This window comes from Delphinapterus leucas, chromosome 2 (assembly GCF_059928025.1).
Source record: "Delphinapterus leucas isolate spDelLeu-1000000601 "Yukka" chromosome 2, BTC_Dleu_Yukka2, whole genome shotgun sequence".
Lineage (NCBI taxonomy): Eukaryota > Metazoa > Chordata > Mammalia > Artiodactyla > Monodontidae > Delphinapterus > Delphinapterus leucas.
Window position 1 is genome coordinate 153213153 of NC_143130.1, and position 25163 is coordinate 153238315.

General features: G+C 41.7%; 3 protein-coding genes across 9 annotated transcripts in view; 2 read left to right on the top strand and 1 right to left on the bottom strand.

Moving 5' to 3' along the window:
- Nucleotides 1–4183, top strand: part of BBOF1 (basal body orientation factor 1) — a 34850-nt gene extending 30667 nt beyond the window's left edge. Inside the window, exons 10-11 of the mRNA XM_022576580.3 lie at nt 2914–2988; nt 3153–4183. Coding sequence (XP_022432288.1) covers nt 2914–2988; nt 3153–3282 — 205 coding nt within the window. The 3' untranslated portion in view covers nt 3283–4183. The remainder of the gene's footprint in view (nt 1–2913; nt 2989–3152) is intronic.
- On the bottom strand, nt 1–24553 carry ALDH6A1 (aldehyde dehydrogenase 6 family member A1). Of its 4 annotated transcripts, none has more exons than XM_089907943.1 (12): nt 24097–24553; nt 16501–16560; nt 15398–15472; nt 14299–14460; nt 13992–14070; nt 13288–13590; nt 12001–12122; nt 10434–10623; nt 10041–10222; nt 8466–8649; nt 8127–8225; nt 1–6428 (listed from the first exon to the last, which is right to left on the bottom strand). In XM_089907943.1, exons 1-12 carry the CDS (start codon nt 24151–24153, stop codon nt 6208–6210), a joined length of 1734 nt encoding a protein of 577 aa, XP_089764069.1. In that variant the 5' UTR covers nt 24154–24553; the 3' UTR covers nt 1–6207. The 4 variants fall into 4 exon arrangements, with proteins under 4 accessions (XP_089764069.1, XP_022432286.1, XP_089764067.1 ...); XM_022576578.3 differs by having other exon boundaries at nt 6217–6428; nt 8470–8649; nt 24097–24549; XM_089907941.1 differs by lacking the exons at nt 8127–8225; nt 24097–24553 and having other exon boundaries at nt 6217–6428; nt 8470–8649; nt 16501–17805.
- Nucleotides 24438–25163, top strand: part of LIN52 (lin-52 DREAM MuvB core complex component) — a 117826-nt gene continuing 117100 nt past the window's right edge. For 2 of the 4 annotated variants that reach the window (XM_089907950.1, XM_089907951.1), the window contains exon 1: nt 24439–24762. In XM_089907950.1, coding sequence (XP_089764076.1) covers nt 24732–24762 — 31 coding nt within the window. In that variant the 5' untranslated portion in view covers nt 24439–24731. Of the gene's footprint in view, nt 24763–25163 lie in introns of all 4 variants that reach the window. The other 2 variants (XM_022576574.3, XM_022576571.3) reach the window with 2 other exon arrangements.

Here is a 25163-nt window from a genome sequence, read left to right on the forward strand (position 1 = left end):
GAAATGAAGGAATGGTGGTATGAAAGGCAAATGAAAAATCTGGAAAGCCAGCGTGAGGGAAATGTTTAAATTTTATTTAATCCATCCGTTAATTCATTTAACATATACATACTGAGTGCCAACTATTTACTGAAGATATAGTGTTGAGCAAATAAAGACATCATGCTTGATTTCAGGGAGTTTTTGGTCTACATGGAAGAAAAACATTGTTCAAATCATCACACAAATAAAAAATACAGCTATGACATAGGTTCAAAGGAGTGGTATACAGTGGTAAGAGAGCCTAGATTAGGGGAATCTGACCTAATTGAGGAGATCAGGAAAGTCTCTGAGGAAGCAGAAGCTTGAGCTGATCTCTAAAGGTAAGTAGGAACAAAATGGGGTGGAAAAAACATTCTAGGCAGAAGAAATACAAGTAGTATTTTCAGTGCTGAACTGGAGATGTGGCAACATATTGGAGTTAAAACCACTTAAGGCATTTGCAAAGAGTGATTGGAGTACACATGAGAGTTTAGGAAGGGAGATTTCAGCATGTTTAGTGAAAATTGGTAGTTGAGTTTAGGAAAGTGGATGAAGATACAGGAATAAAGGGGCTGAGACTAGAACCTTTAGGAATAACCACAATTAAAATAAACAGGAGAGGGCTTCCCTGGTGGCGCAGTGGTTGAGAGTCCGCCTGCCGATGCAGGGGGCACGGGTTCGTGTCCCGGTCCGGGAAGATCCCACATGCCGCGGAGCGGCTGGGCCCGTGAGCCATGGCCGCTGAGCCTGCGCGTCCGGAGCCTGTGCTCCGCAACGGGAGAGGCCACAACAGTGAGAGGCCCGCGTACCGCAAAAAAAAAAAAAAAAAAAAAAAAAAAAGATAAAAAATAAACAGGAGAATAAAGAGTACAACCAAAAGAGAAGAGTTTAAAGAATTATAAGCTGAATGGAAGATGGAGGCTTTGAAATGGCTTTTGCATCTCTGGTAGACTTTCAAAGAGTTTAATTTAAGAGGTAGGGGTAGAATCCAGACTGTAGGCACTGAATGTCTGTCTCATTGTGAGTTGATATTTCTGTACCCCAGGAAATACAGCCAGAGTACCAGGCCTCAAGTTCCACACTGTGTTGTTTTCAACACTTGGATAAACAAAGGAATTTGGGTGAAATCTTTCACACCAAATCAGTGAACTTCAACTGGCCACAATGGGATGATGCCTAAGCCTGTCGGATGAAAAAAAGATAAGATAGGAATAGGATGATGAAATGAGAAAGCTCAAACCAGCGGGGGAGGAATTAGATGATACAAGGTCTTCCAAGGCAAGTGGAGTAATTAGGAAGTTGGTAAGAGTTCACAGTTGGTTGTATATGATTGTGAATCCAACAATACAATAGTTTTCTTTGTGACTGAACTAACTCAAAGGAGTATAACCAATAAACTGCACTCTTTAGTGCATCAACAATCACTCTGGCTATATCTCAGGCACTAGAAGTATCTAAGGTACATTTTTTTCATGCATTATTTTTGGACTATTTAATATAGCCAGATTTTGAATGGGGTTATGCTGCTTTCATATGCACCTAATTGAGGACAAGTTTTAGGAGTGGGGTATGTCTTTATCTGCTGGCAAATCAACCTACTATACTTTTTGTAACTCTGTTAATCTCACTTTCAAATTAGAATATTGAATGAATGATGTTGATTTCCTGGTTTTGTTTCTTTTTTAGATTGAAAGCAGATTTATTCAGGGTGATACACACTCAATAGACAGAATGTGAGTCATCTCAAAGGGCAAGAGGACCTATTTTTCTGTTCTTAAACTAGAATTTCCAAAGAAAAAATTTTCATACTGGGTCTATCGAAATTGGTAACTTTCCTGTGTTTTGAGATTCTTTTTGTGGGAAGGGAATTTTTTGGCCTTGCTTTTGGTCAGTACTCTGGTTCAACCTTGCCCATCACCATTAATAGCTGTTTATTATTATTATTATTAATTTTTTGCCTGCATTGGGTCTTCGTTGCTGCGCGTGGGCTTTCTCTAGTTGTGGTGAGCAGAGGCTACTCTTCGTTGCAGTGTGCAGGCCCCTCACTGTGGTGGCTTCTCTTGTTGTGGAGCACAGGCTCTAGGCGCGAGGGCTTCAGTAGTTGTGGCACGTGGGCTCAGTAGCTGTGGCACACGGGCTTAGTTGCTCTGCGGCACGTGGGATCTTCCTGGACCAGGGCTCGAACCCGTGTCCCCTGCGTTGGCAGGCTGATTCTTAACCACTGTGCCACCAGGGAAGCCCTTAATAGCTATTTTATGAGTATCATCATGATTATATTCATAAATATTTCCATTTCTTAAGTTCAACGTGTCTCAACTTTAAGAGAATGTAAGTTTAAATTAACTTGCCTAATATTATACTGCCTCTATGTGTGTATGAAAGCTCATTTTTGAAAATAAGAAGCCCATCCAACTGAAGCATTTCCCTTTAGCAGTTTTATATTTATTTATTTATTTTTTAAATTTCTATTTATTTTTGGCTGCGTTGGGTCTTTGTTGCTGCATGCTGGCTTTCTCTAGCTGTAGCGAGCGGGGGCTACTCTTTGTTGTGGTGCATGGGCTTCTCCTTGCAGTGACTCCTCTTGTTGCGGAGCACAGGCTTCAGTAGTTGCAGCACGTGGGCTCAGTAGCTGTGGCACGTGGGCTCTAGAGCGCAGGCTCAGTAGTTGTGGCCATGGGCTTCGCTGCTCCGCGGCATGTGGGATCTTCCCAGACCAGGGATTGAACCCGTGTCCCCTGCATTGGCAGGTGGATTCTTATCCACTCTGCCACCAGGGAAGTCCTATATTTATTTATTTATTTATTATTATTTTTCCTTTAGCAGTTTTAAAGTGTAGTTGAAATACAGGACATGTGGAGACACTGCCTCATTGTTAACTTATACCCACTACAGGAAATACAGCCAGAGTTCTAGACCTCCAGTTCCAGACTATATTGGTCCTGATGATGAAACAACAAAGGAGTGTGGGTAAGCTCTCTTGACAAAGCAATGAACATGAGCCTCATCACAATGGTGGTTGTAGACATCTTATACATACTAGAATTGAGTGAGAATAACAAAACAAGTATATTGTTCTGAACCAAGTTCCGTGTGTGTGGTTGTTGACAAGTCTTACTTTGTCATTATTGTAGGGATGAAAGTAAGCTTCAAGATCAAACCTTCATCACCCAGCAAGTGCCAATCTTAGACTCTACTGGTGAACTGGTGATACCCAATATTCAGAAAGGATCACAAGAGTCTGACATAGTAAGGAGTCTGTAATCTAACCAAACAATATACATAATTGTTCTCCTTCCTCATGCAGCTTCCTCTAAGTCACAGTTCTTTTCTCTACCAGTCGGGAGATCTCAGGGATCAGTGAAATGAGTAATAACATTAGTGTGAGATTGTAGACATTTTAATAAACAATATCCACACTAGGGAAGGCATATATTTAATGCAAATGCATATTTGTGCCTCTTTTAGTGTGGAAAACCTATAAATTGCCTTTTGAAATATATAGCCCAGTTAAAATATGTACTATCCTTTATGTAAGAATAAACATAGTGACCATGTAACTGTTGGCTTTGGACAGAGGTGGGAAGTCTGGGTCACTATAAGCTAGCGGACAAAGGCATTATAAGGAAGTACGGTACCATAAAAAAAAAAAAAACACAAAAAAAGCCAGGTTTTCTTTTTAAGAGTTTTTTACTTGTAATTTGTTGTACATAATCAATTAGTACGATGTAAAATGTGAGAAATTTCCAGTGAGGCCACATCAGAGCAAAAAGAAAATACTGAACTTTTTAGCAGCTACTAGCATGAACACAACTATACAGATTTTTTTCCATCTAAGAAATTAGAAACTCTTCTGAGTAGCAAGTACCTAGCCAAATGAGTTGATTCCAATTAGAGCAGCACAATTCTGATTAGTTAGCATTTCTTAAAAAGTAATTTTCCTTAAATGTAAGGAAAACTTAGGAGCCTCTGTGATTATATTTAATTCCACTTGGAATTTAGACAATATGACCCTTTATTCAACCCAGCCTGTAGTTGTTGGACTGGATTAAATATTACTACCAGTTGTCAGCTGTGATAAGAGATAAAACAAGAGGCATTCTATTATGAAATTATAAATTTCTATTGCCTCACCTTTAGGCAGGCAAATCCAAAAAAAAAAAAAGCGCCAGGAGGGTCATAAATATATTTTATTAAAGTTCAATCACCTTAAGTGATTAAAGATTTTGACGTTCTATCCAACAGGTGGTAGTAACAAGCCTAAAATCCACAGAGTGCACAAACATTTTCAAGGTTTTTACCATCCTTAATTCATTAAATAACCCCCATGGAATAGGTTAGCATTATCTACGTAACTAATGAGGAAGCAGAAAAATAAATGACCTATGTCATCTGGCTGAGGACCAGAGACTACTCTATCAGAAATGAGAAGCCTTCTCCTAGGTCAATGGGTGAAGACCATATCAGAAAGACAGGATTCAACTGGCATGCTAGAGCAAAAAGACAGAATCTATTCTGTTTAGCACATAAATTTCTGTTCTGACTTAAAACTGAGCTATAGCAAAGAAACAAAAAGCATAAAGACAGTTGAATTAATGGTAGCAGAAGAATCTGTCAAAGCATTTCTTTGACTACTTCACACATGGAAAGCTTTTAAATTTCTTAGGCCCCAGTTAATTACTTTACATTAGGGTTCTTTCATTAAAAAGTATCACAGGGCTTCCCTGGTGGCGCAGTGGTTGAGAGTCCGCCTGCCAATGCAGGGGACACGGATTCGTGCCAGTCCAGGAAGATCCCACATGCCGCGTAGCGGCTGCGCCATGCGCCATGAGCCATGGCCGCTGAGCCTGCGCGTCCGGAGCCTGTGTTCCGCAACGGGAGAGGCCACAACAGTGAGGGGCCCGCGTACCGCAAAAAAAAAAAAAGTATCACAAATGAGAAATGCAGGCAAGAGGAAAGAACAATATAAAAATTTTGACAAGTAATATCAGGTTAGACTTACTTTAGGGAACAGTCTTGCACATACTTGGAGAACACTTGAGTCTGAAGGTTTTGAGCCTCCACCCCAGGAAGTAGGAATTTGGTTTTTCCCTTCCAAACGGGAAGAACATTTTTAGGAAGAAGTTTTGTCTTGGAGAATTTAACAGTGTCACCCAAGGTTGTATCTTTAAGGGTGGTTCATTTTCTCGGACCCTTTGTTACTCAAAGTAAAGTACTAGGAGTCCTAAGAAATGTTCTGTTCTTATACATTATACTGATTAAGTTCAGCATTAATTTGATCTCAAAGCTAAGAACAGTGGTTAAAACTTGTTTACAGAAATGCATTTTGGAAGAGAAAAATATTGTAAAACATGTAGTGAATGTTTCTTCAGTTTCTCATTCAGCCAATGAGGAAAGGGCATTGCCTTTCTCTTTACCATTAATCACTTCTCAATAAACATGAGATCCTGTTAAGCATCAAAAAAAAAAAAAAAAAAAGAGTCTTGCTCACTTTCATGGTTTGGAATACCCCTTGTTTTCTGGGCCTGATATAACTTTTGAAATAGTTTTCTAAAAAAATCCTGTTGGCATCTGAATTAATGACTGAAGCATTAATTGATTGCTAAAGCAAACCCTGAAATTTAACGCTTGGCACACACCACAAAAAGTTGATTTATCCAATGCATACTGAGGTATCCTTGGGAAGTGGTTTTAAGGAGCAGGAACAGTGACAATGATAGAATTAGTGGTCATGAGTCACTAGGACAAAGTGGCATTCAGCAGAAAAGACAGAAGCAGTTGTCACATCTGTGGGATAAGTAGAGATGGATTATATCTTGTGTGGTGTGGGATAAATGAGAGGCTCAGCAAAGCTTCGCAGAGAGGCCTCACCCACTGGCATTTATGTGGGGCTGTGTTTGACGATCAACCAAAGGGTGAATTATTTTTGACCTATTTCCCCATACAAGAGATCCTCTTCCTTGGAAGATCGTCTTTACACACACTAATGTTCCCTTCCTTCAAGTCATCAGAAAAGGGGAAAATTTTTAGAAATCAGGTCTAAGCTCTTATTCCAGAGAAGCATTTCACAGTTAGAACAGTGACCTCAAAAATAAAATTATGAAGAGCAAGTGAAAATCTGGTTTCAGAATTACACTAGGAGTCTCCCTATTAACTACTTAACAGGGGATAATGGTCCTATGAAAGATTTTAGTTACATAGTATTCCAATCCCAGGGATCTGATCTGAGCAAAGTTGGCAGTTGGAGTTGGTCAAGAATAAAGGGCAATTACTCAGGATGGACTGAGTCCAGAACAAACTCATTTCTAACGGCCCATGGTAGGCATGACTACAGCAGGTGAGGAAAGAGAAGCATCTTCTTCTTTCCACTGTGAAGTGACAGTTTTTAGCTGAGTGTAGAACTGGATGCCCTAAAGAGAACAAAGAAAGAAAAAAAGAAAGAGAGAAAGAGAGAGTTATCATATATGCCCGGGGGTTTCATGATTCCTCTTTTAATCACTTTTGAAGGAGATGCTATGAAATGCTATTCACGTTCCTACTGGAGGAATAGGTGCAACCAAAATTAAATATATTGCTCATGAGATAATTTATGTAAAACATTTAGCATATTACCTGGCACATCTAAATGGAAAAATTGAACAAGGTAAACTGTTAAACTTGTATTTATTTATAAGAATAGGCTTGAGTAAAAGAGAATAGACTGCAGATCTAACACATAAAATTACTAGCAAGCTAGAAGGATACTGTTAGAAAAAAACACACCAGCTTGATTAAAATACTCTTCTAGAATTATTAGACAAAATCTGGGCAATGTTAATATAGTGAAAACAACTTTAGAGATTATAACATACTTTCACTATAAGATACAACTGAAGTTTACATTTTATTATGTAAGAATGATACTTTTATGTCTTCTTTCCATAGTGCAAAATAGCAATTTAAGTACCTAAGGATTTAAGACTTCAAACTGTATATAAGGTCAGTCTTTAAGAAGCCTCACTCACCAGAGTAACTTACAGTAATTAAACAAAGACATAGCAGGAAAAAAACTCCAAAACTGACAAACTATTTTAAGCAAGAGTTTTACTCTGCTTCCCTTGAAATAAATTTTTAATAGTATCAAACTAGTCAATTTTACAAAAGCGGTGACTAATGCACAAACTGGATAATCCACCTCCAAACAGTGTTTCTTAACCAGCTGGCTACACGGTCATAGCCTGCTGTGTAATCCCACTGTTAATTTATTATTAACCTATAAAAGGGAGACCTGTATAGAAAATAAGTAATTTTTTACTGAAGGTGCCAAGATGGTTGTATTTCTGTGGGACTACAAAGAACTTTCACTAGCCCATTTGTCCAACACGTATTTGGGTACTTGCTCTGTGCCACGTTCTGCAGATAAGTAAATAATAATTACAGTGTGACGAGAGCTTCTTAACATGGCTTAAGTAGTCCTACTACATGACTTGCCTCTGCCTACCTCTCTAACCTCATCTCTTACCACTATCTTCCTTATTCACTCACTGTGCTCCAGCCCATTTCTGCTGTTTGAACATGCCATGCCTGTTCTTGCTTTAGGATATATGCACCAGTTGAAGGATGTGATAATAGTGGTAATTTGGTTCCAGATCTGCTCTATTTATTTATTTTTTGTTTGGTGCTGCATTTATATAATTTTTATTATAGAATAGTGTTTAATATACAGAAGGTGCTCAATAAAATTTTTAGTAAATGAGTAACTATTACGGGAGCAATGTGTGCAGTGGGAGCACATGAGGACATACCCAGCCCAACACTGAAGGGGATGGTGGTGGTCAGAGGTGATTTTCTGGAGGAGTCCACACTTTAAACTGGGGGTTAACAGTCAGATGAAAAGGTGGGAGAAAGGGGGGATACAGGAAGAGAGGGTCACAAGCAGAGGAGAGGACATATACAAAGGCTTGGATTTACTCATGCTCTTTCCTAAAAACTGTGTTGCCTTGAGTTATTCAGGAATTGGCAAAATTTTGTTAACTTTTATATCTTTTCTAGGGAACTACTGACTTGTTCCTGAATATGTTCAAGGAAGTTTCTTAGAGGAAAAATATTTTTTTTAAACTTAAAGTCACCTGTTTGCCATAGAAATTGGTGTCTCCCCTGAAGGAAGCTCGAGAGCCAGTGAATGAGAACATTGGCAAAGGCACTGGAATGGGCACATTCACCCCGACCTAAAGCAGAACAAATCCACGTCAAATACTAAGAAAAACAAAGGAACTTTCCATTTAGAAGCCCAAATGCTTGGCATCAGAGAGACCAATTTTAACTACCCACCTTCCACCCGATCCTGCATCCCATGAGCTTTTATTCCTGAGGGAGATCAGAGGGGCAGTGACTGATCGCTGTTTACCTTCTCCCCTTACATAGGAAACAGTAAATGGCTACAAGAATATCATAAGAATTCTGTTCACAAACCTGTCCGACATCTACCAGGTGGGAATATTTCCGAGCAGTGGCTCCATTGGTGGTGAAGATGGCAGTTCCATTTCCATATGGGTTGTCATTTACGATCTTGATGGCTTCATCCAAAGTGTCTGTTTCCAGAACTACAAGAACTGGGCCAAAAATCTCCTCTTTGTAACAGGTCATATTTGGCTGCCAGGAGTGATGTAGCAGAAAAGAAGTCAGTATTTGTTGCTTATTTGGTACTTTATTACCCACTTGCTTAATGAACAGCTTTTATGTCAGTAATAATCTCTTTTCATTTTAAATCACCTATTAAAAAAAGTCCTTTCTTGCTGTGTTCCATCTTCCAAGCTACCAATCATAAATAACTTGAAATTCCTATTGCTGTAACTATATAACTACACTCCTTTTCTTTAAGCACTGTATTTTTAGGTCTCATGACCCATCACTAGCTTCCTGTTTTATGCCTGTATTACTTGTTTATCCAATTGTTATCTTACTGAAAACTACTTGAAAATTCATTTTTTTAATAAATCAAATATATATTAAAAACACCACAGGAGAATTTTTCTATTTAAAGAAATCCTGTGCTAAGTTTTCTGTAACATAAACAATCTATTCTCATTTGTTCCTTTGCCTCCCAAATGAGTCTGTACATTTTTATTTTGGTATCAGGTCACATTAAACATTGAAAACATCTTTTACCACTGCAGCTGGTCAGCTGTGTTTGTTGCTGATAAGTGGATTTTTCCTCAATGACTCTGTGGCAAGAAATCTCATAATTTCTACTACACTTAGATTCAGCTCTTGACTATTCAGGATTATAATAGGATTAGTGGGGATATGTGAATTTCAAAAAACTCCTCAATATAGTCATTGAGGAGTCATTGTCATTCTAGCTGAGCAACTTTCAGTTTTGATAAATAAAAATTGACACCAATTCTTTTTCTTTTGTCACTTTCTGGTGAAGATGTAGGTATTCAATAACTATTGGGGGCTGATATATTGATGGAGACACTGCAATAGCTATAAGCTAGGCAGTAAGAAGGAGAGGGAAGAAGAATTTAACATTAAACAAGTAAGAAGTATAATGTAAGATAGGAACTGGCAAAATAATGGCCTGTGAGCTGGAGTGGCTTGCTGCCAGTTTCTGTACAGCCCACAAGCAAAGAATGGTTTCTACAATTTTTAAATGGTTGAAAAAAATCAATCATGACACCTAAAACTATATGAAATTCAAATTCCATTGTCCATAAATAAAGTTTTATTGGAATACAACCACACCATGTTAATGGCTGAGTCGAGTAGTTGTGACAGAGACTATTTGTCCCTGCAAAGCCAAAAATATTTACTCTTTAGCTCTTAATGTAAAATTATCCAACCACTGGTATAGTGGAAAGAGGTTGGAAGTCAGGAGGGGAGACTCATTCAGACCTGAGATAAAATAACTGAGTAATTCTGGCAAGAGATGAGGTCTCTAGTCATTAAATGTCTTCATTTATAAATTAGATGAATGAGGTGCCTTTAGCTAATTTCGCAAAATTATATATTTGCAAAATAAATAATCCAGAGTTGTTCACCTTGACATTTGAGATGATGGTTGGCCCAACAAAGTTCCCATTTTCATAACCTTTGACTTTAATATCTCGCCCATCAAGAAGGATGGAAGCTCCTTCCTCTGTTCCACTATCAATCAGATTGCAGACTCGCTCTTTTGCCTGGGGGGTGATCAGAGGGCCAAGATCAGCTCCAGGCTGGTCTCCTGTAGAATAACACAGAAGTATTTCAGGTCTTCATTAACATAAATTATGAGTGCTAAATAAAGATGAATCCAAATGACAAGTAGTACAGTACAAAGAGAGACAATGGTAAGAATAAACATGATTGCTCCCACTGGACAAGGCCAATGCGAAAATCAAGAGCTTAGTGCCACAGATGCAAAGTCTAAAGAAGCCGGGCAGATAACTGGTTACCTGCATTGACTCTCAGCTTTTTGGCACGCTCTACCAGCTCTGGCAGCCACTTCTTAGCTTCTCCCACAAGGATCGCTGTTGAAAGAGCCATGCAGCGCTGACCAGCGGCTCCAAATGCTGCCCCAACGAGCTGGTTCAGAGTATTTTCCTTATTGGCATCTGGCATGACTACCCCATGGTTTTTGGCTCCCTAAGGAAATACAGAAAGTACATGAATCTTCCTTGGCAAAATACAATTTGGCTAAGAAATGAAAGAACCTGAGATTTCAGATGAGAATTTAAGGAAAGGACTCAAGAATTTATCCTGTGTTGCTTTGAAAATAGACTTATTATCATTTTGATATTGCTGAAGTACTGGTAACACTGAGTAAGTCTCCAGGTTAATTTTGCTTCACTTCCTCAGCTGAAAAGCTGATAGGTGTTTATTTAGATCAAAACCATTATCAAACGCCCCTCCACAAAAACAAAACACTGCCTCAATCACGTTTGGTCAAATTGACAGGCTAAACACTGCATCCAGGAGCCAAGGAGAACTCCCTTCTCTTTCCTAAGTTAGCTAGGAAAGAATCTGTTGTTTGTCAGAGGTTCCAGTTATATGAAGAGCAATGTAAACATAGAGCTGCCAGTAGCCAGCTGAAAGGCAAAATAGGAGGTAGGCCTCCTGATACACAATTTCCAGAAAGAAATTCCCCCAATTGGCTTGCTTCTAGATACACAGCCTCATAAACGTCTATGTGGGACTGACATATGGTCATTTCCACATGTTTCCATGTACAGCTATAGTTGAGTACATAAATAGATACCTTGTCTGCTACTTAACTGTATCCCATTACACATAGTATAATGTTAGACACAGAATACATTCAAGAAATATGTAGTGAACTGGGAGGGGCATAAATCAAATTGGCCAAAACACATCCAGCCATGAAAAGAAACAAATGGGCATATCATGAACAGTCTCCAAGCCTGTACATAGGTGGCTACCCTTTTTGCAACATTAGTGGAAGGGTAAGAAAGTAGCAACTGGACATTATATTTAGTATCAAAGAATTGCCAAGTATTTGGCGAGGAGCTAGTCACTAAGGAACAGCAAAACTATGCAGCCAAGTAAACCACACTCATATATCATACAGGGATATCTGGCTCTTTCCAGAGCCTTAAATAGTCTGGGCTCTTAGGGAAGATCATATCTTTGACATTAGTAGTTAGGATACGCCTTAAAGGCAGGAAGGATGGGGTCTAGCTGGAAGAATGGTATGAAGGAAGAAACAGGGCCAGAAGCAGAACTTGGCAGTTACTGCTGAAGCCCAAAGAATTTGAATATCATTCTTAAGGAGAAATGTGACTTTATCACCAAGATTACCTGGTTAAGATAAAAGGTAATTAAAGTGACAGAGAATAAAACTCATCACACTGTTCGTGGTTAAAGGGAAGACAACCAGGATGAATTGTGAATAAAGAAACACTGGCATTAGAGTGGGATGAGTGGCCCCTCTGCTGAGGGGCTTTTTCTAGGTAATTTTAATACATATAACAGAATTTGGGGGAAAAAGGAATAAGAAGTTACCATATTGGCTTGAACTCTCTTGCCATGTCTTGACCCTCTCTCAAAGATGTACTCTCCTGCCTGGTTGGATCCCACAAAGCTGATTGCTTTGATATCAGGATGATCACAAATAAAGTTTACAGCTTTAAGAAGAAAATAAATGATTACCACAAAGGAAAAAAGGGCTGTGGGATTCTCAGCAAAGCAAATTTCTCCCTTTCTCACTGTTATGAATGAGAAGTTTTCATACTTTTGTTTTTCTACCCTGGATTCCCATTTTGGAGTTCTGTCCTTGTTCTCTTAAATTCTTTTTTTTTTTTTTTGGCCACGCTCCACCGCTAGTGGGATTTTAATTCCCCGACCAGGGATCTAACCTGCGTCCCCTGCAGTGGAAGCGAGAAGTCTTAACCACTGGACTGCCAGGGAAGTCCCTCTCTTAAATTCTTTAAACTACAAATCTTATTTAACCTCTTCTCTTTCATTATTTTTCCCACTTGCTAGTCCAGAATTTCTACTTTTAATCTAACTCTGAAGGCTACAACTCCTATTTTCCTCCAAAATAATAGCCTTTCAATACTCAACTCTTCCTTTTGTCCTTTACGAATGTGATATTTCCTCAACTGTCACTTATACTGGGACTCTCAGATACTACTGTGCCCTCATGCGAGAGGCAATAGAGCATAGTGTTTAAAAGTAAAAACCAGGGTCACCCTTCTTAAGTATACACATCCCGACTTTGACAGTTTCTAGCAACGTGACTTTGAGCAAATCACTTAATTTCATTATACCTCAATTTTCTTATCTGTAAAATGGGAAAATAATAGTACCTACCTCAAAGGGCTGTTGTAAAGACTAAATGAGATAATATATAGAAGGCATTAGGAACAAATATATAGAAGGCATTAGGAACAGCGCTTGAAACACAGAAGCACTTTTCAAGTGTTAGCTATTATTATATGAATCAGAAGGACTTCAGTGCCTCTGAGATCTATAAAGTCTGACTTAAATAACCTTATAAATTCTCTCAATATTGAAATGAAACTTCTCTTTAATCTCATCTGTATCTTGCCCTAACCATATTTCTTTGTCCTAATGTATTCTGTAGAGCAAGAAGCACCGCTACTCCCCAGTTAGTTACCTTAGCACAGAGGTGGCAAAACAATCAACAAACATTATCTTCAAACATGGAGGTTACTACTAGTAAATCCCTTCATCCCTAGGTTCTTCATCCTAAAACACCCCATCACTGACTCAACACCTTGATTTTTTGGTATCCAGATTAAGTGCCATGTAGAGAGGGGCAGTTACCTTCATGTTGTCCATGGATGACATTCAGTGTTCCGTCAGGGGCACCAGAGTCCTGAAGCAACTTGGCAAGAAGTATAGTTGCTCCAGGGACTCGCTCTGATGGTTTCATTAGGAAGGTATTTCCACATACCATGGCCATGGGAAACATCCAAAGGGGGATCATGGCAGGAAAATTGAATGGAGCAATGCCTGCACACACCCCCAGAGGCAGACGGTAGGAATAAAGGTCCATGTCTTTGGTGATGGATGGCATGGTCTCTCCCAGCATGAGGGATGTCACACTGCAGGCATGCTCAACCACCTCTGGAATAGAGAAGGAGCAGTCGGGCCACCAACTCTCCACACTATGCACTATTTAGTTTTGTCATGCTCTAGTCAGCCCTGAGTGGCAAGACCAACGACAGAGGGAAGAAACACTGACTTGCCATGTGAAGGGGTTGCGTAAAGTGAGATTATCTGAATGGGAAAAAGAAAGTGCAATACATATACCATTTGGAAGATCATTTGAGTAAAATAATGAATGAAGTAAACCAATCCCACAGATACCTGAGTACTGTCATTTCCCATAAGTATTAAAAAAGATATCATGGGATAGCAAAATCTACATAAAGGAAGAAGCAATCCCCCATCTGGGGTCTTTGCCTCTCATTTTCCTTTGCTTCTTCCCAATGTCCCTGAACTCCCCATGAGGAATCCCTGCTTACGAAGGCCTCGAAATACATCTCCTTCGGCATCCGCTAGGGTCTTCCCTTGTTCCAGCGTGATTAACCTGGCAATTTCTTTCTAGAGAGAAAACACACATATAGAAACCAACGCAAGGATGTGCCTCCTGTTAGTTCTCAGGCAGCCAAAAAAGAATAAAAGTCAGGGAGAAGTACTATGAGGGAGAGAGCCATGATCTATGTCTCTCTGTATTGTACAGTTAGGGAGAGCAGCTAAAAGTGCCTCTAGGAAAGTGACAAGTATCCCCTAGGCAACAGTTTGGAAAATTATACCATTCAGATTTCTTACCAAGTTTTCTTTAATGAGTTGTTGATAGCGGAGCAGGACCTGCTGACGGCTTAATATTGAAGTGTCTGCCCATGCGGGAAAAGCACGTTTGCAGGAAGAAACTGCTGCATCCATTTCAGCCTTGGTGGCTTGAGGGACCCGACCAATGACCTCATTGGTGGCCTGATGGAGAAAGCAGCACATCAGGGACTTCTCTGGTGGTCCAGTGGTAAAGAATCTGCCTTAGGGCTTGCCTGGTGGTGCAGTGGTTAAGAATCTGCCTGCCATTGCAGAGGGGACAGGCTCGATCCCTGGTCTGGGAAGATCCCACGTGCTGCAGAGCAACGAAGCCCATGCACCACAACCACTGAGCCTGCACTCTAGAGCCTGTGAGCCACAACTACTGAGCCCACGTGCCACAACTACCGAAGCCTGCGCGCCTAGAGCCTGTGCTCCGTGACAAGAGAAACCACTGCAATGAGAAGCCCGCGCACAGCAACAAAGAGTAGCCCCCGCTTGCCTCAACTAGAGAAAGGCCGCATGCAGCAACAAAGACTCAACGCAGCCAAAACTAAATAAATTAAATAAATTAAAAAAAAAAACTGCCTTACAATGCAGGGGGCACAGGTTCGATCCCTGGTCAGGGAACTAAGATCCCACGTGCGGCGGGGCAACTAGGCCCGCGTGCCGCAACTACTGAGCTCGCGCCCCTCAACTAGAGAGCCTGCGCACCACAAACTACAGAGCCCATGTGCTCTGGAACCCGCACACCACAATTACAGAGCCCACGTGCCCTGGAGCCTGTGAGCCATAACTAGAGAGAAGCCCGCACGCTGCAACAAGGATCCCACATGCCTCAACGAAGATCCCGTGTGCTGCAACTAAGACCTGATGCAGCCAAAAATAAATAAAATAAATAAACAAATAATAAATAAATCTTTTTTTTTTTTTTAAAAAAGCAGCACATCATCCTTTGTCCCTGCCCCACCTTCTTCATTTTTCATATAGTCGCAGGGGCAGCGCCATGTGCTTCACAATAGACAACCTGGTCCCTATTTTCCCACCATGTTCCCAGAATTCTAGGCTAGTTAAATTTAAGTCCCAAAGCAGCTTTGCTTACGGGGTTGTGGATGTCCATCCATTTGTCACTTTTGGATTCAATAAATTTCCCATCAATGAAAAGCTTTACAGATGGCTGGGGAAAAAAAACAAAAAACACCACAAAACTTTGTATTAGTTAGTTGCTTTACTTCTCTCTTTCACAAAGAGAAAAGGAATTGGGGTTGATAACTGAATTTCCTGCCCTCTAGAAATGTTAGCACTAGGAAAGAGAGATACAATATACTTGTCTATAGTGCTTATTAATATGGGGCAGAGCCTCTCAATACTGTGATCTCTCTGTAAATGGGAAATTCCCTGCCAATCACACAGTGGAACTTCACGAGTAAATATATGCCACTGAGAAGCTTATACTAAAAAAGCAGTAGACTCTGTGTTAACAAAGATTAGCTATTAGGACGTCTTGGCCCAGGTGACTTTCTGTCACATTACCATGAGCATGCATTACCTTTAGGATCAAAAGATTTTAAAAGACATTTCTATCTGTGTAGTTTTTCTGAGAAGTAGCTTGTTTTCATTAAATTTTCAAAGTGGTCTGTGGGCCAAAAAAGGTGAAAGATTACTATGTTACAGTATGTGCATGCTTCTATATAAACAGGATTTTGAGCACCAGTCCTTATATATCAGGTTTCGTTACTGCAAATGGCTGATAGACAGTAGGTCTGTAAAAACAACTCTAAAGGTTGTAAAGAAGACAACCTTTCTGGCAGCCTCAAGAAAACCTCTAGAAGCCAAGAAAATGTATCTTTTGACACAGTAATCCTAATTCAGAAGGGAAAGAAGAAAACTACATAAATAAATGTTTGTTTTATAATACTGAAAAATAGAATAAGTCTAAATGTTATCTGGAAAAATTATTAGTTAATTCAGGCTATATCTACTTGATAGAATATTATATAGCCATTAAAAATCATAATCATAAAGACCACCGTGCGATATTGTAAATGCTTACAACACAGTAGACACAATATGAGATAAGAAAACCAAGATACAAAATTTCAGATAAACTCTGATCATAATTATGTAAAGAAGATAAATGGGAATACCCCCAAATTATACTGGATTCCTTCTCAGAAGTCAGCCTTTATTACCAAATAAACTCACCACTGAAGATGAAGAGAAGGAGGATGCTGGGTGCCAACTGGAGTTCACCTTGGAAGAAACCTGGGGGGTAAAAGAATGGTTATTTTGATAAATGAGAGCAGAAAATTATTAAAAATTTAGTGAATGGCTACTATATGCTTAACATTATACTAGTTACTGTGGGTATATGAAAAAGGACTTGGCGTTTGCTCTCAAGGCTCATACAGGCTTTGTAAAGAGAAAAGTTGTGAGACTATGAGACACAGCAAACCATGAGAGAACAATACACCACAATGATCATGTGCTCAATTTCCAGGACAGTCCTGGTTAAAAAAATATTTTTTTTGTCATTAGACCATATTTTTCTAATTTTTGGCCTGGTACATGTAGTCACCATAAATCTAAAAATAAGATAACACTTAGGATGCTCTCTAACACAATAGGTGTTGAATATAAGATAGTATATAACCAAGTGTCAAATGTATGTATAATATGCCCACACAAATACTTAAAACATGAATGTTCATGGTAAATTTATTGGTAACAGCCTAAAATTTGGGAACAAAGCAAATGTCCACAATTGGATGGGTGAATAGGGAAACTAGTATGGTATATCCATGTCGGACTACTACTCAGCAATAAAAAGGAGTCGACTATTGACATATGCAACATGGATAACTATAGTAATTATACTGAGTGAAAGAAGTTAAGACTTAAAAAGAGTATATACGGTATGATTCCATTTATATAAAACTAGAAAATGTAAAAGGTAATGTCAGAAAGCAGATGAGTGGTTACCTAGAGATGACGGAGGAGGAAAAGAGGAAGGGGGTAAGAGAGAAACGTTTTGGGGCAATGTGTTCACTATCTTGATTGTGACGTCTTCACAGGTGTATACAAATATTAAAACATCAAATTATACACTTTAGGGCTTCCCTGGTGGCGCGGTGGTTAAGAATCCGCCTGCCAATGCAGAGGACATGAGTTCAATCCCTACCCCGGGAAGACCCCACATGCTGTGGAGCAACTAAGCCCGTGCACCACAACTACTGAGCCTGCACCCTAGAGCCCACGAGCCACAACTACTGAGCCTGAATGCCACAACTACTGAAGCCTGCACGCCTAGAGCCCGTGCTCCGCAACAAGAGAAGCCACTCCAATGACAAGCCCACACACCGCAACAAAGAGTAGCCCCCGCTTGCTGCAACTAGAGAAAGCCCATGCACAACAACGAAGACCCAACACAGCCAAAAATAAACAAATAAAAAAAATTATACACTTTAAAATATGTACAGTTTATTTTAGGTCAATTTTATTTCAATAAAGCTGTTTTTTAAAATGCCACATGTGGGCTTCCCTGGTGGCGCAGTGGTTAAGAATCTGCCTATCAATGCAGGGGACACAGGTTTGAGCCCTGGTCTGGGAAGATCCTACATGCTGTGAAGTAACTAAGCCCGTGTGCCACAACTACTGAGCCTGTGCTCTAGAGCTCGCAAGCCACAACTACTGAGCGCACGTGCCGCAACTACTGAAGCCTGCGCGCCTAGAGCCCGCGCTCCGCAACAAGAGAAGACATTGCAATGAGAAGCCCGCGCACCGCAACAAAAAGTAGACCCCGTTCGCCACAACTAGAGAAAGTTGGCGCACAGCAACAAGGATCCAACACAGCCAAAAATAAATTAAAAAAAAAAAAAAAGCCACATGTACCTAATAGGAAAAGAATGTGTTATACAGGTAATAGGATTTAATCAGGAAATGGCAGGGGTCGGGGGGATCAGTTACAATAAAGTCACTCTCTAAAAGAAAATAGTTTGTATATATGCTATGCAAGTTGATATAAGAAATACTGAAGTCTAATCAAAGTGAGCAAACTAAAATAGTCAAGACTGGGTTGTAAAAGGAAGCTGCAATCTAATAATCTATTACCTTGTCTGAAGAGAAATCATGTTAACCAAAGAGTTTAGGGCTGCATAAAGTACAAGAATTTGTTTGTGTGCCTGCAGCACTGTCTAGAGGAAAGGGTGCTGGTCCTTTGGGCCAGCAGACAGTCCTTCCAAATGCCTGGTCTGCTTCCTCTCCCAGTCCCCACAAAAGCTATTTCAAACCATCAACACTCTCCTGGAGACCACCATGTCTTACTTATAGTCACGTTCCGAATACCAACACAGTACCTGCTACACAGTAGGTGTTCAGTAAATATCTACTGAACGAAAGAAAGGTCCACTGGGCAGCTTATATTGCCTGACTGTCCCCCACCCCAGACTTGGTTAGCTGTCCTTTTTTGTACTCCATAGCAGCCAATATTTCCCTTAAGAGGTTATCTGTCTGTGTTGTAATGACCTAGTTACTTGTTTGTTACCCCAAAGACTATAAATTCCACGAGGGCAGGCACTGAATCTTGTTTACCTACTTTACAGAGTTACTGAGATCAAGCTTGTCCAGGTATGAAAAATAGCTAGCAAGTAGTTGGTGCTCATTACATGTTGTTATTACTATAAATACTTATTTGCTCACACTCCTTGCTATTTCAAAACTTAACAATTCTCTTAAAATTTTCAACTCTGTTCCTTTCTTTCTCACTCTTAAGAGCTGATCTTGCAGATGTAAACTATTACATATAGGATGGCTAAACAACAAGGTCCTACTGTATAGCACAGGGCACTATATTCAATATCCTGTGATAAACCATAATGGAAAAGAATATGAAAAAAAGAATGTCTATATGTGTATTACTGAGTCACTTTGCTGTACAGCAGAGATTGGTACAACATTATAAATCAACTATATTTCAATTAAAATTTTTTTAATTAAAAAAAAAGAGCTGATCTTATTTTTTCTACTTCAGCGGAAACAGAAACCATCAGATGGGAACTTCCTCAACTTCTTACCAGTAAGCCTACAAAACTGACCAATACCCATCATTTTTTCCTTTCTTCCTCTTATAGTGGAGAAGGTAGCTACCAAGGTTCACAGGGACAGAGTGACTGGGAGACAGAGGTGCACAGAGGTGGACTGACTGAAGAGGTGTCTGTCCTGTAATCTAAGGCTAATCTCTGCACCTGTGCTCTGAACTGTTCCTCCTGCCTCGGACACCTCCATCAATGATCCTTTCTTTCCTGTACCTTAAACCTCTCTCCATCCAATAGCCAGAGTTCTCTATACCAATTACCTCCTCATCTCCCACTAACTCTTCAATCATCTCCAAGCTTTCTGATTGAACACGAGTGACTTCCTCCATACCATGGACTCTTCCAAGTCCTTCTTGTACTTGACCTCTCAGCAGAGGTGGAGAGTTATTTAATCATGCCCTCTTCTGAATCCCCTCTCCACTTGTATTCTGTGATGCCCTGGTATCTTTTCTATTTCTTGGGCCACTTTTTCTATGCCTTCTATGCTGGTTCAGTCTCCTATACCTGGCCTCTAATGGTTGAGTTCCTGAACAAGGAGTTCCTGAACTCTCCTTGGGTGATTTCATCAACTCCAGTGGCTTAATTATCTAGATCCTGGTGATGCCCAAAACTGTAATTCCTCACCAGAATCTTCCTCTTCAGGTAATACCTACATAACTGTCTTCACCACATCTCTACTTGGATGTTATTTAGGTACATGTTGAAAAAGCTGACCTCATCTTCCTTCCACCAACCGGCTCTGTTTCCTATAGCCCACCTTTCAGTAAATGGGGCTACTATCCACCTAGCTGCCCAGCCAGAAACTTGAATGTCACCCCAACTCCTCCCTCTCTCTCCTCAGTGAGTCAAACAAGTCCTGGCAATCTGTCCTCCCAGAAGTCTTTGAAATGCACCCCCTTCTCTCCACCCCTCCTACCCTCACTGAAGTCTATACCATCATTGTCTCTCACCTGGACTTCAACAATGGTTTCCTAACAGGTCTCCCAGCCTCCATTCTTAAACCTTCTGAATCTAGTTTCCACTCCATAGCCAGAGGGTCTTTCTAAAACACAAACCTGGTTAGATCACTCCTTTGTTTAAAACCTACCAATGGCTTTCCATTGTCCTTGGGATAAAGACTCACCTTGATGTTGCTTAGAAGACTCTACATAGTATCTTTACTTCTCTAGTTTCCTAGCTTGTTGCTTTCCTCCTTGCTCTCTCTATGCTCCAGCTGTTCAGAACATGTTTTGTGCTCTCATTGCCCTTGCACATGCTGCTCCCTCTTGCCTGGAATTGTTTCATCCCATTTGCTTGGCTCACGTCTATTCCTTAGCTCCCTATCACTTTGGGTACAGGTACAGGTACAGGTCAGTTCTGTAGGCTTGCTAGCAGGAAGTTGAGGACATTCTCATCTAATGGTTTTTGTTTCCTCTGAAGTAGAAAAAACAAGATTAACTCCTGTGAGTGAGAGGGGCAGTAGCAGAGTTGGAAGTTTTTAAGTCTCAATCTCTGGTCTAGGCTAAGTACCTGATTATGAAGTTCATAAAACACCCGAATTCCTCTATTTCTCATATCGCACTAGGGAATAGTAGCTTATTTAAGTATTAAGTCTCTCTCCCTTAGATCACTAGATGGTTGTGTGCTAAGCCCCTAGCACCATTCCTGGACTAGAGTAAGCACTCAGTAATATTCTGCAGAATGAAAGAATGAGCACACATCAAGCAATTGTTGGATATTAATTTTGTTTCATGTAAATTCTCTTACAGGGCAGAAAATGCACGGATAAGCCAACTGGAGCATTCTAGGTCACTTAGTTTTTTTTTGTTTTCTTTTTTAAAAAAATATTTATTTATTGGCTGTGTTGGGTCTTCGTTGCTGCATGCGGGCTTTCTCTAGTTGCAGCGAGCGGGGGTTACTCTTTGTTGCGGGTGCATGGGCTTCTCATTGCAGTGCCTTCCCTTGTTGTGGAGCACGGGCTCTAGAGCGCTGGCTCAGTAGTTGTGGTGCACCAGCTTAGTTGCTCTGCAGCATGTGGGATCTTCCCGGACCAGGGATCGAACCCGTGTCCCCTGCATTGACAGGCAGATTCTTTTTTTTTTTTTTTTGCGGTACGCGGGCCTCTCACTGCTGTGGCCTCTCCCGTCGCAGAGCACAGGCTCCGGACGCACAGGCCCAGTGGCCATGGCTCACGGCATGTGGGATCCTCCCGGACCGGGGCACGAACCCGCGTCCCCTGCATCAGCAGGCAGACTCTCAACCACTGCGCCACCAGGGAAGCCCGACAGGTGGATTCTTAACCACTGCGCCACCATTGAAGCCCTAGGCCACTTAGTTTTATTTTGTCATTGGCACACAGTCTCCCTGCTGTCAAGAGGGTATAAAAGGCACTGCATCTGGTATAATAAAACATTATCATATAGTTTTGAAAGGTTAGATCTCCTTTCTTTTCTTCATTTTCCAAGACACACTCATTAGTACTGTTGCTGAAAAAACTATCCTATGTCCAGTCACACCAAACTCCTTGTTCTCTAGATGTTTATTTCATACTTGCTATTTCCTTTACCAGGAACTCTCTTCCCCTCTACCTAAAGGCCTCCTACTCTTGCAATACTTAAACCCAGATCAACCCCTTTTGGAAGCTTTTCCTGAATTGCACAGGTGGAATTTGGGGCTCTTTCCCTAGGTTCCTACAGTACTGTGTGCACTCTTACTGTTTAGCACTTATCATTGCATTACAATAGGGGGGTTTTCAGTGAATATTTTACTTATCTCTCCTTTCCCAAAGCTTGGGACAGTGCCTGACACAGAAAGACATGCCTGAATTCTCAGCCGCATTAGTTACTAGTTGGGAGACTTTGGATGACCTTTAGTGTCAGGTAACTTACTTCATTATATTAATTCTAATCTTCACAGATATTCTTAAAACTAGGAAGTGGTGGTGCTGGGATAGAACCCAAGTATGATTGTGCAGCCTGTGCTCTTTCCACTGCATCACTGAAGAAAGTCATTGAGTCACTTCAAGACCAGTCTTCTTATCTTTAAATGGGAGTGATAATATCTTGACTGCCAGAATCTAGACTACTCTTTATCAAAGTGTCATGTTACAGTAACTCCTAGTTGACTTAGAATTACTATCTCTGTTCTTTCCAGGTCAACTCAGAAGTTTCTTAAAATGAATCAGAAAATAGTGTCTATTTCTAAAATAAAGTACTTGGGAAGGGAGATTCTTTTCCTTGATGCAAAGGACAAAATAGCTTCTTAAGGCTCTCAATGACTTGTGATGGCAGAGGAGGTAAAGGAAAAAAGTCAATTTCAGTAGAAGAGTTTGAGAAGTTGGTAATGGAAAGTATAGGATGGAAACTTTGTTTCTCTACTACAAAAACAAAAAACAAACAAACAAACAAACCTAGAAAATCAGAACTAGGATCACATCAAGAAATATGAGGAAAGCCAGATCATTTGACAAACGCTTCCAACCCATTCTCCACACTGTCCCATTAAATAGCATATTTAAACAGGAATCTTTGCCGACTCTGCTAAGAATCTTAAAAATGCATGGTCTCTGCAGTAGAACTCACTGAAACCTGGTAAATACTAATATTATCTAACAGCCCAGCAATATAGAGGAAGAAGTTCCCAGGCTGGATATAATGAGTAAGAGAAGCAAAATTGCTTCTTGCAGGTTCCAGAATGTTGCCTGTAGTAAATCTTGCCTCATAATCTAAGTCCTTGGAAGGCTGTGAACAACGGGGGGTTGCGGGGCAGGGGTGGGGGTGGGGGTGGGGAAAGGCTATGAACAGAGTTGTAAATCACAGGCCTCAGGCATGCAGCTTCTGTATCTCCTATCCTTAGGCTGGCTTCAGAGAGGACCTAATCCCCCCACCCCACCCCCAGGGGCAGAGTTGAGTCAGGCTAGGAGCTGACTTGGGGGTGGGAACTTGGAACTTACACTTCTTGTCTTCCTTGGCTCCCATTTTCTATAACGTGCTTTAGAGATGTTTAGTCCTTTGCATATGCTTGGAACAAACTGGTAGCATTAACTATGTGTCCTTATTCACGGCCAACATAAACACTGTAACTTTGCTGAGAGAAAGTTAAACTCAAAGTCTTGGCAAGCAAGGGCACAGCCCACAGCCTGTGGAAAATACAAAGAGCCATAGCTGGGGAAAATAGCTCAGCAAATGGCTGCTTTGAGGGAAAACCTAGTGTACACTTCTAGAAGGAGATTCAAAGTTCATTCACTGACCCTCGCCCCTCGTGTGCCTCCCACCTCCGCCTTTACCTCGGACTGTAGACAGTGAAGGGAAGGGTGGGGGAAGGGAACAATCTGGATGCTCCCGGCAGGATGCTAAGAAAGGTGACCAGAAGGGGAGTTTTTGGGGCAGAGAGGTGGCTGGGGCAGAGAGGTGGCTGGTGCAGAGGTGAAAGGGAAAGACGGTGGGCAGACCGATAGAGGTGAGGGCAAGAGAGTGACGGCAGGGGCGGGGCAGGGCTGGAGGAGGAGAGTGGACCAGAGCCAGAAAGAGGGAGTCTCAAGAATAAAAGGGAGAGGGGTGATATAGTCCAGGGCTGGATCCAACGAAGGCGGATACTGAGTAAGGTGTGGGACAGGGCCGCACTGGTCCGATGGGCACAGGAGGGTCAGCCATGAAGGGGCTGGCTCAGAGAGCGGACGGAAAGGACCGAATTTCTAGTTTCGCGACCCCTTGGCGCCACCCTCACTCGCCTGCAGGATCCGGGCCCGCATTGCCGCCGCCGCCGCCACCGCCGCCACCGCCGCCATGGCTCTCGGTTGCCTCTTCTCAGCCCCCCACACCTCTACAGTCTGAGTCTGTCCACAAGCACTACTGCTGCCAGGCCTCGCCCCTCCATCCTGCCGCACCTCCTCATTGGTGGAAAGGACAATTTCCCCTAGCCAATCACTCGTCCTAACACCTGACTCCGCACCCTCAGTCCCAGACCTGGTGGTATGCGATTGGTCAGAAGTGATAGAGCTCTCGCCGCCCCCCTCCACCTCAACAAATTCTGTTGGCGGAGGTAGGGAAGACGCCCCTGACTTGGGTACTCTATATTGAGCACACGGGGAAACCGCCCCCGAACCCAGAACCGGGATTGGCCACAGGCACAACCGCGGCCCCACCCACTGAAGAAAGTAAATAAGGTCCTGCAAGAATTTTGCAGTAGCTCCGCCTCACCCACGGCGCGAGGGGGTATGGCTAGCACTGGGGGCTGAGCCGTGGAAACATTGCCCTATGGGGCGGGGAAACTAGACCAGGCCGTGTGTTGGGGATAGGGTTTCTCTTTGGGGGCGTGGTTTATGGATCCTTGCTTTCCCGCCGACGGTTGGCCACGTCACGTGACATGGGTTGGAAGATGGCGTCTCCCACAGACGGTAAGAGCCGGTTTAGGGACCCTTCGCCTGCAACCTCCTTCTGTGCTCTCCTGGGAACTTCCACTCTCCGTCTGCCCCTCGAACTTACATATCTTAAGTGGGCTCTCCTTTCCCTTCCACTTCTTTTCCATGGGAGGTGGGTGCATCTTCAGTTCGCTGGTTCTTCACAGTGGCTCTGAAGGTGCCCAGTTTCTCTGCAATGTACCAGGCGGGTGGAGGAGGGCACCCGCTTGGGACCCTTTCTGGGCAAAAGGACGAGAGTCGCCTTGGTCCTCCGCCCTGGTCCGCTTTAGTACGCTAAAGCCCCATTTGGGTGAGGCTGAGGGCCGAGGAGGAGATACTGCTGAGGAAAGGAGGCGCCTTAGTGTAGCTTTCTCCTCCGGGCGCCCCATTGAAGGGTC

Coding starts and splice junctions, on each gene's coding strand:
- ALDH6A1 (XM_089907943.1), bottom strand. CDS start 24,153: ATGGCGGCGGTGGCGGCGGTGGCGGCGGCGGCGGCAATGCGGGCCCGG. Junction 16,561..24,096: donor TGCGGGCCCGGATCCTGCAG/GCGAGTGAGGGT, acceptor TTTACCCCCCAG/GTTTCTTCCAAGGTGAACTC. Junction 6,429..8,126: donor CCAATTTCTATGGCAAACAG/GTGACTTTAAGT, acceptor TGTTCTCTTTAG/GGCATCCAGTTCTACACTCA.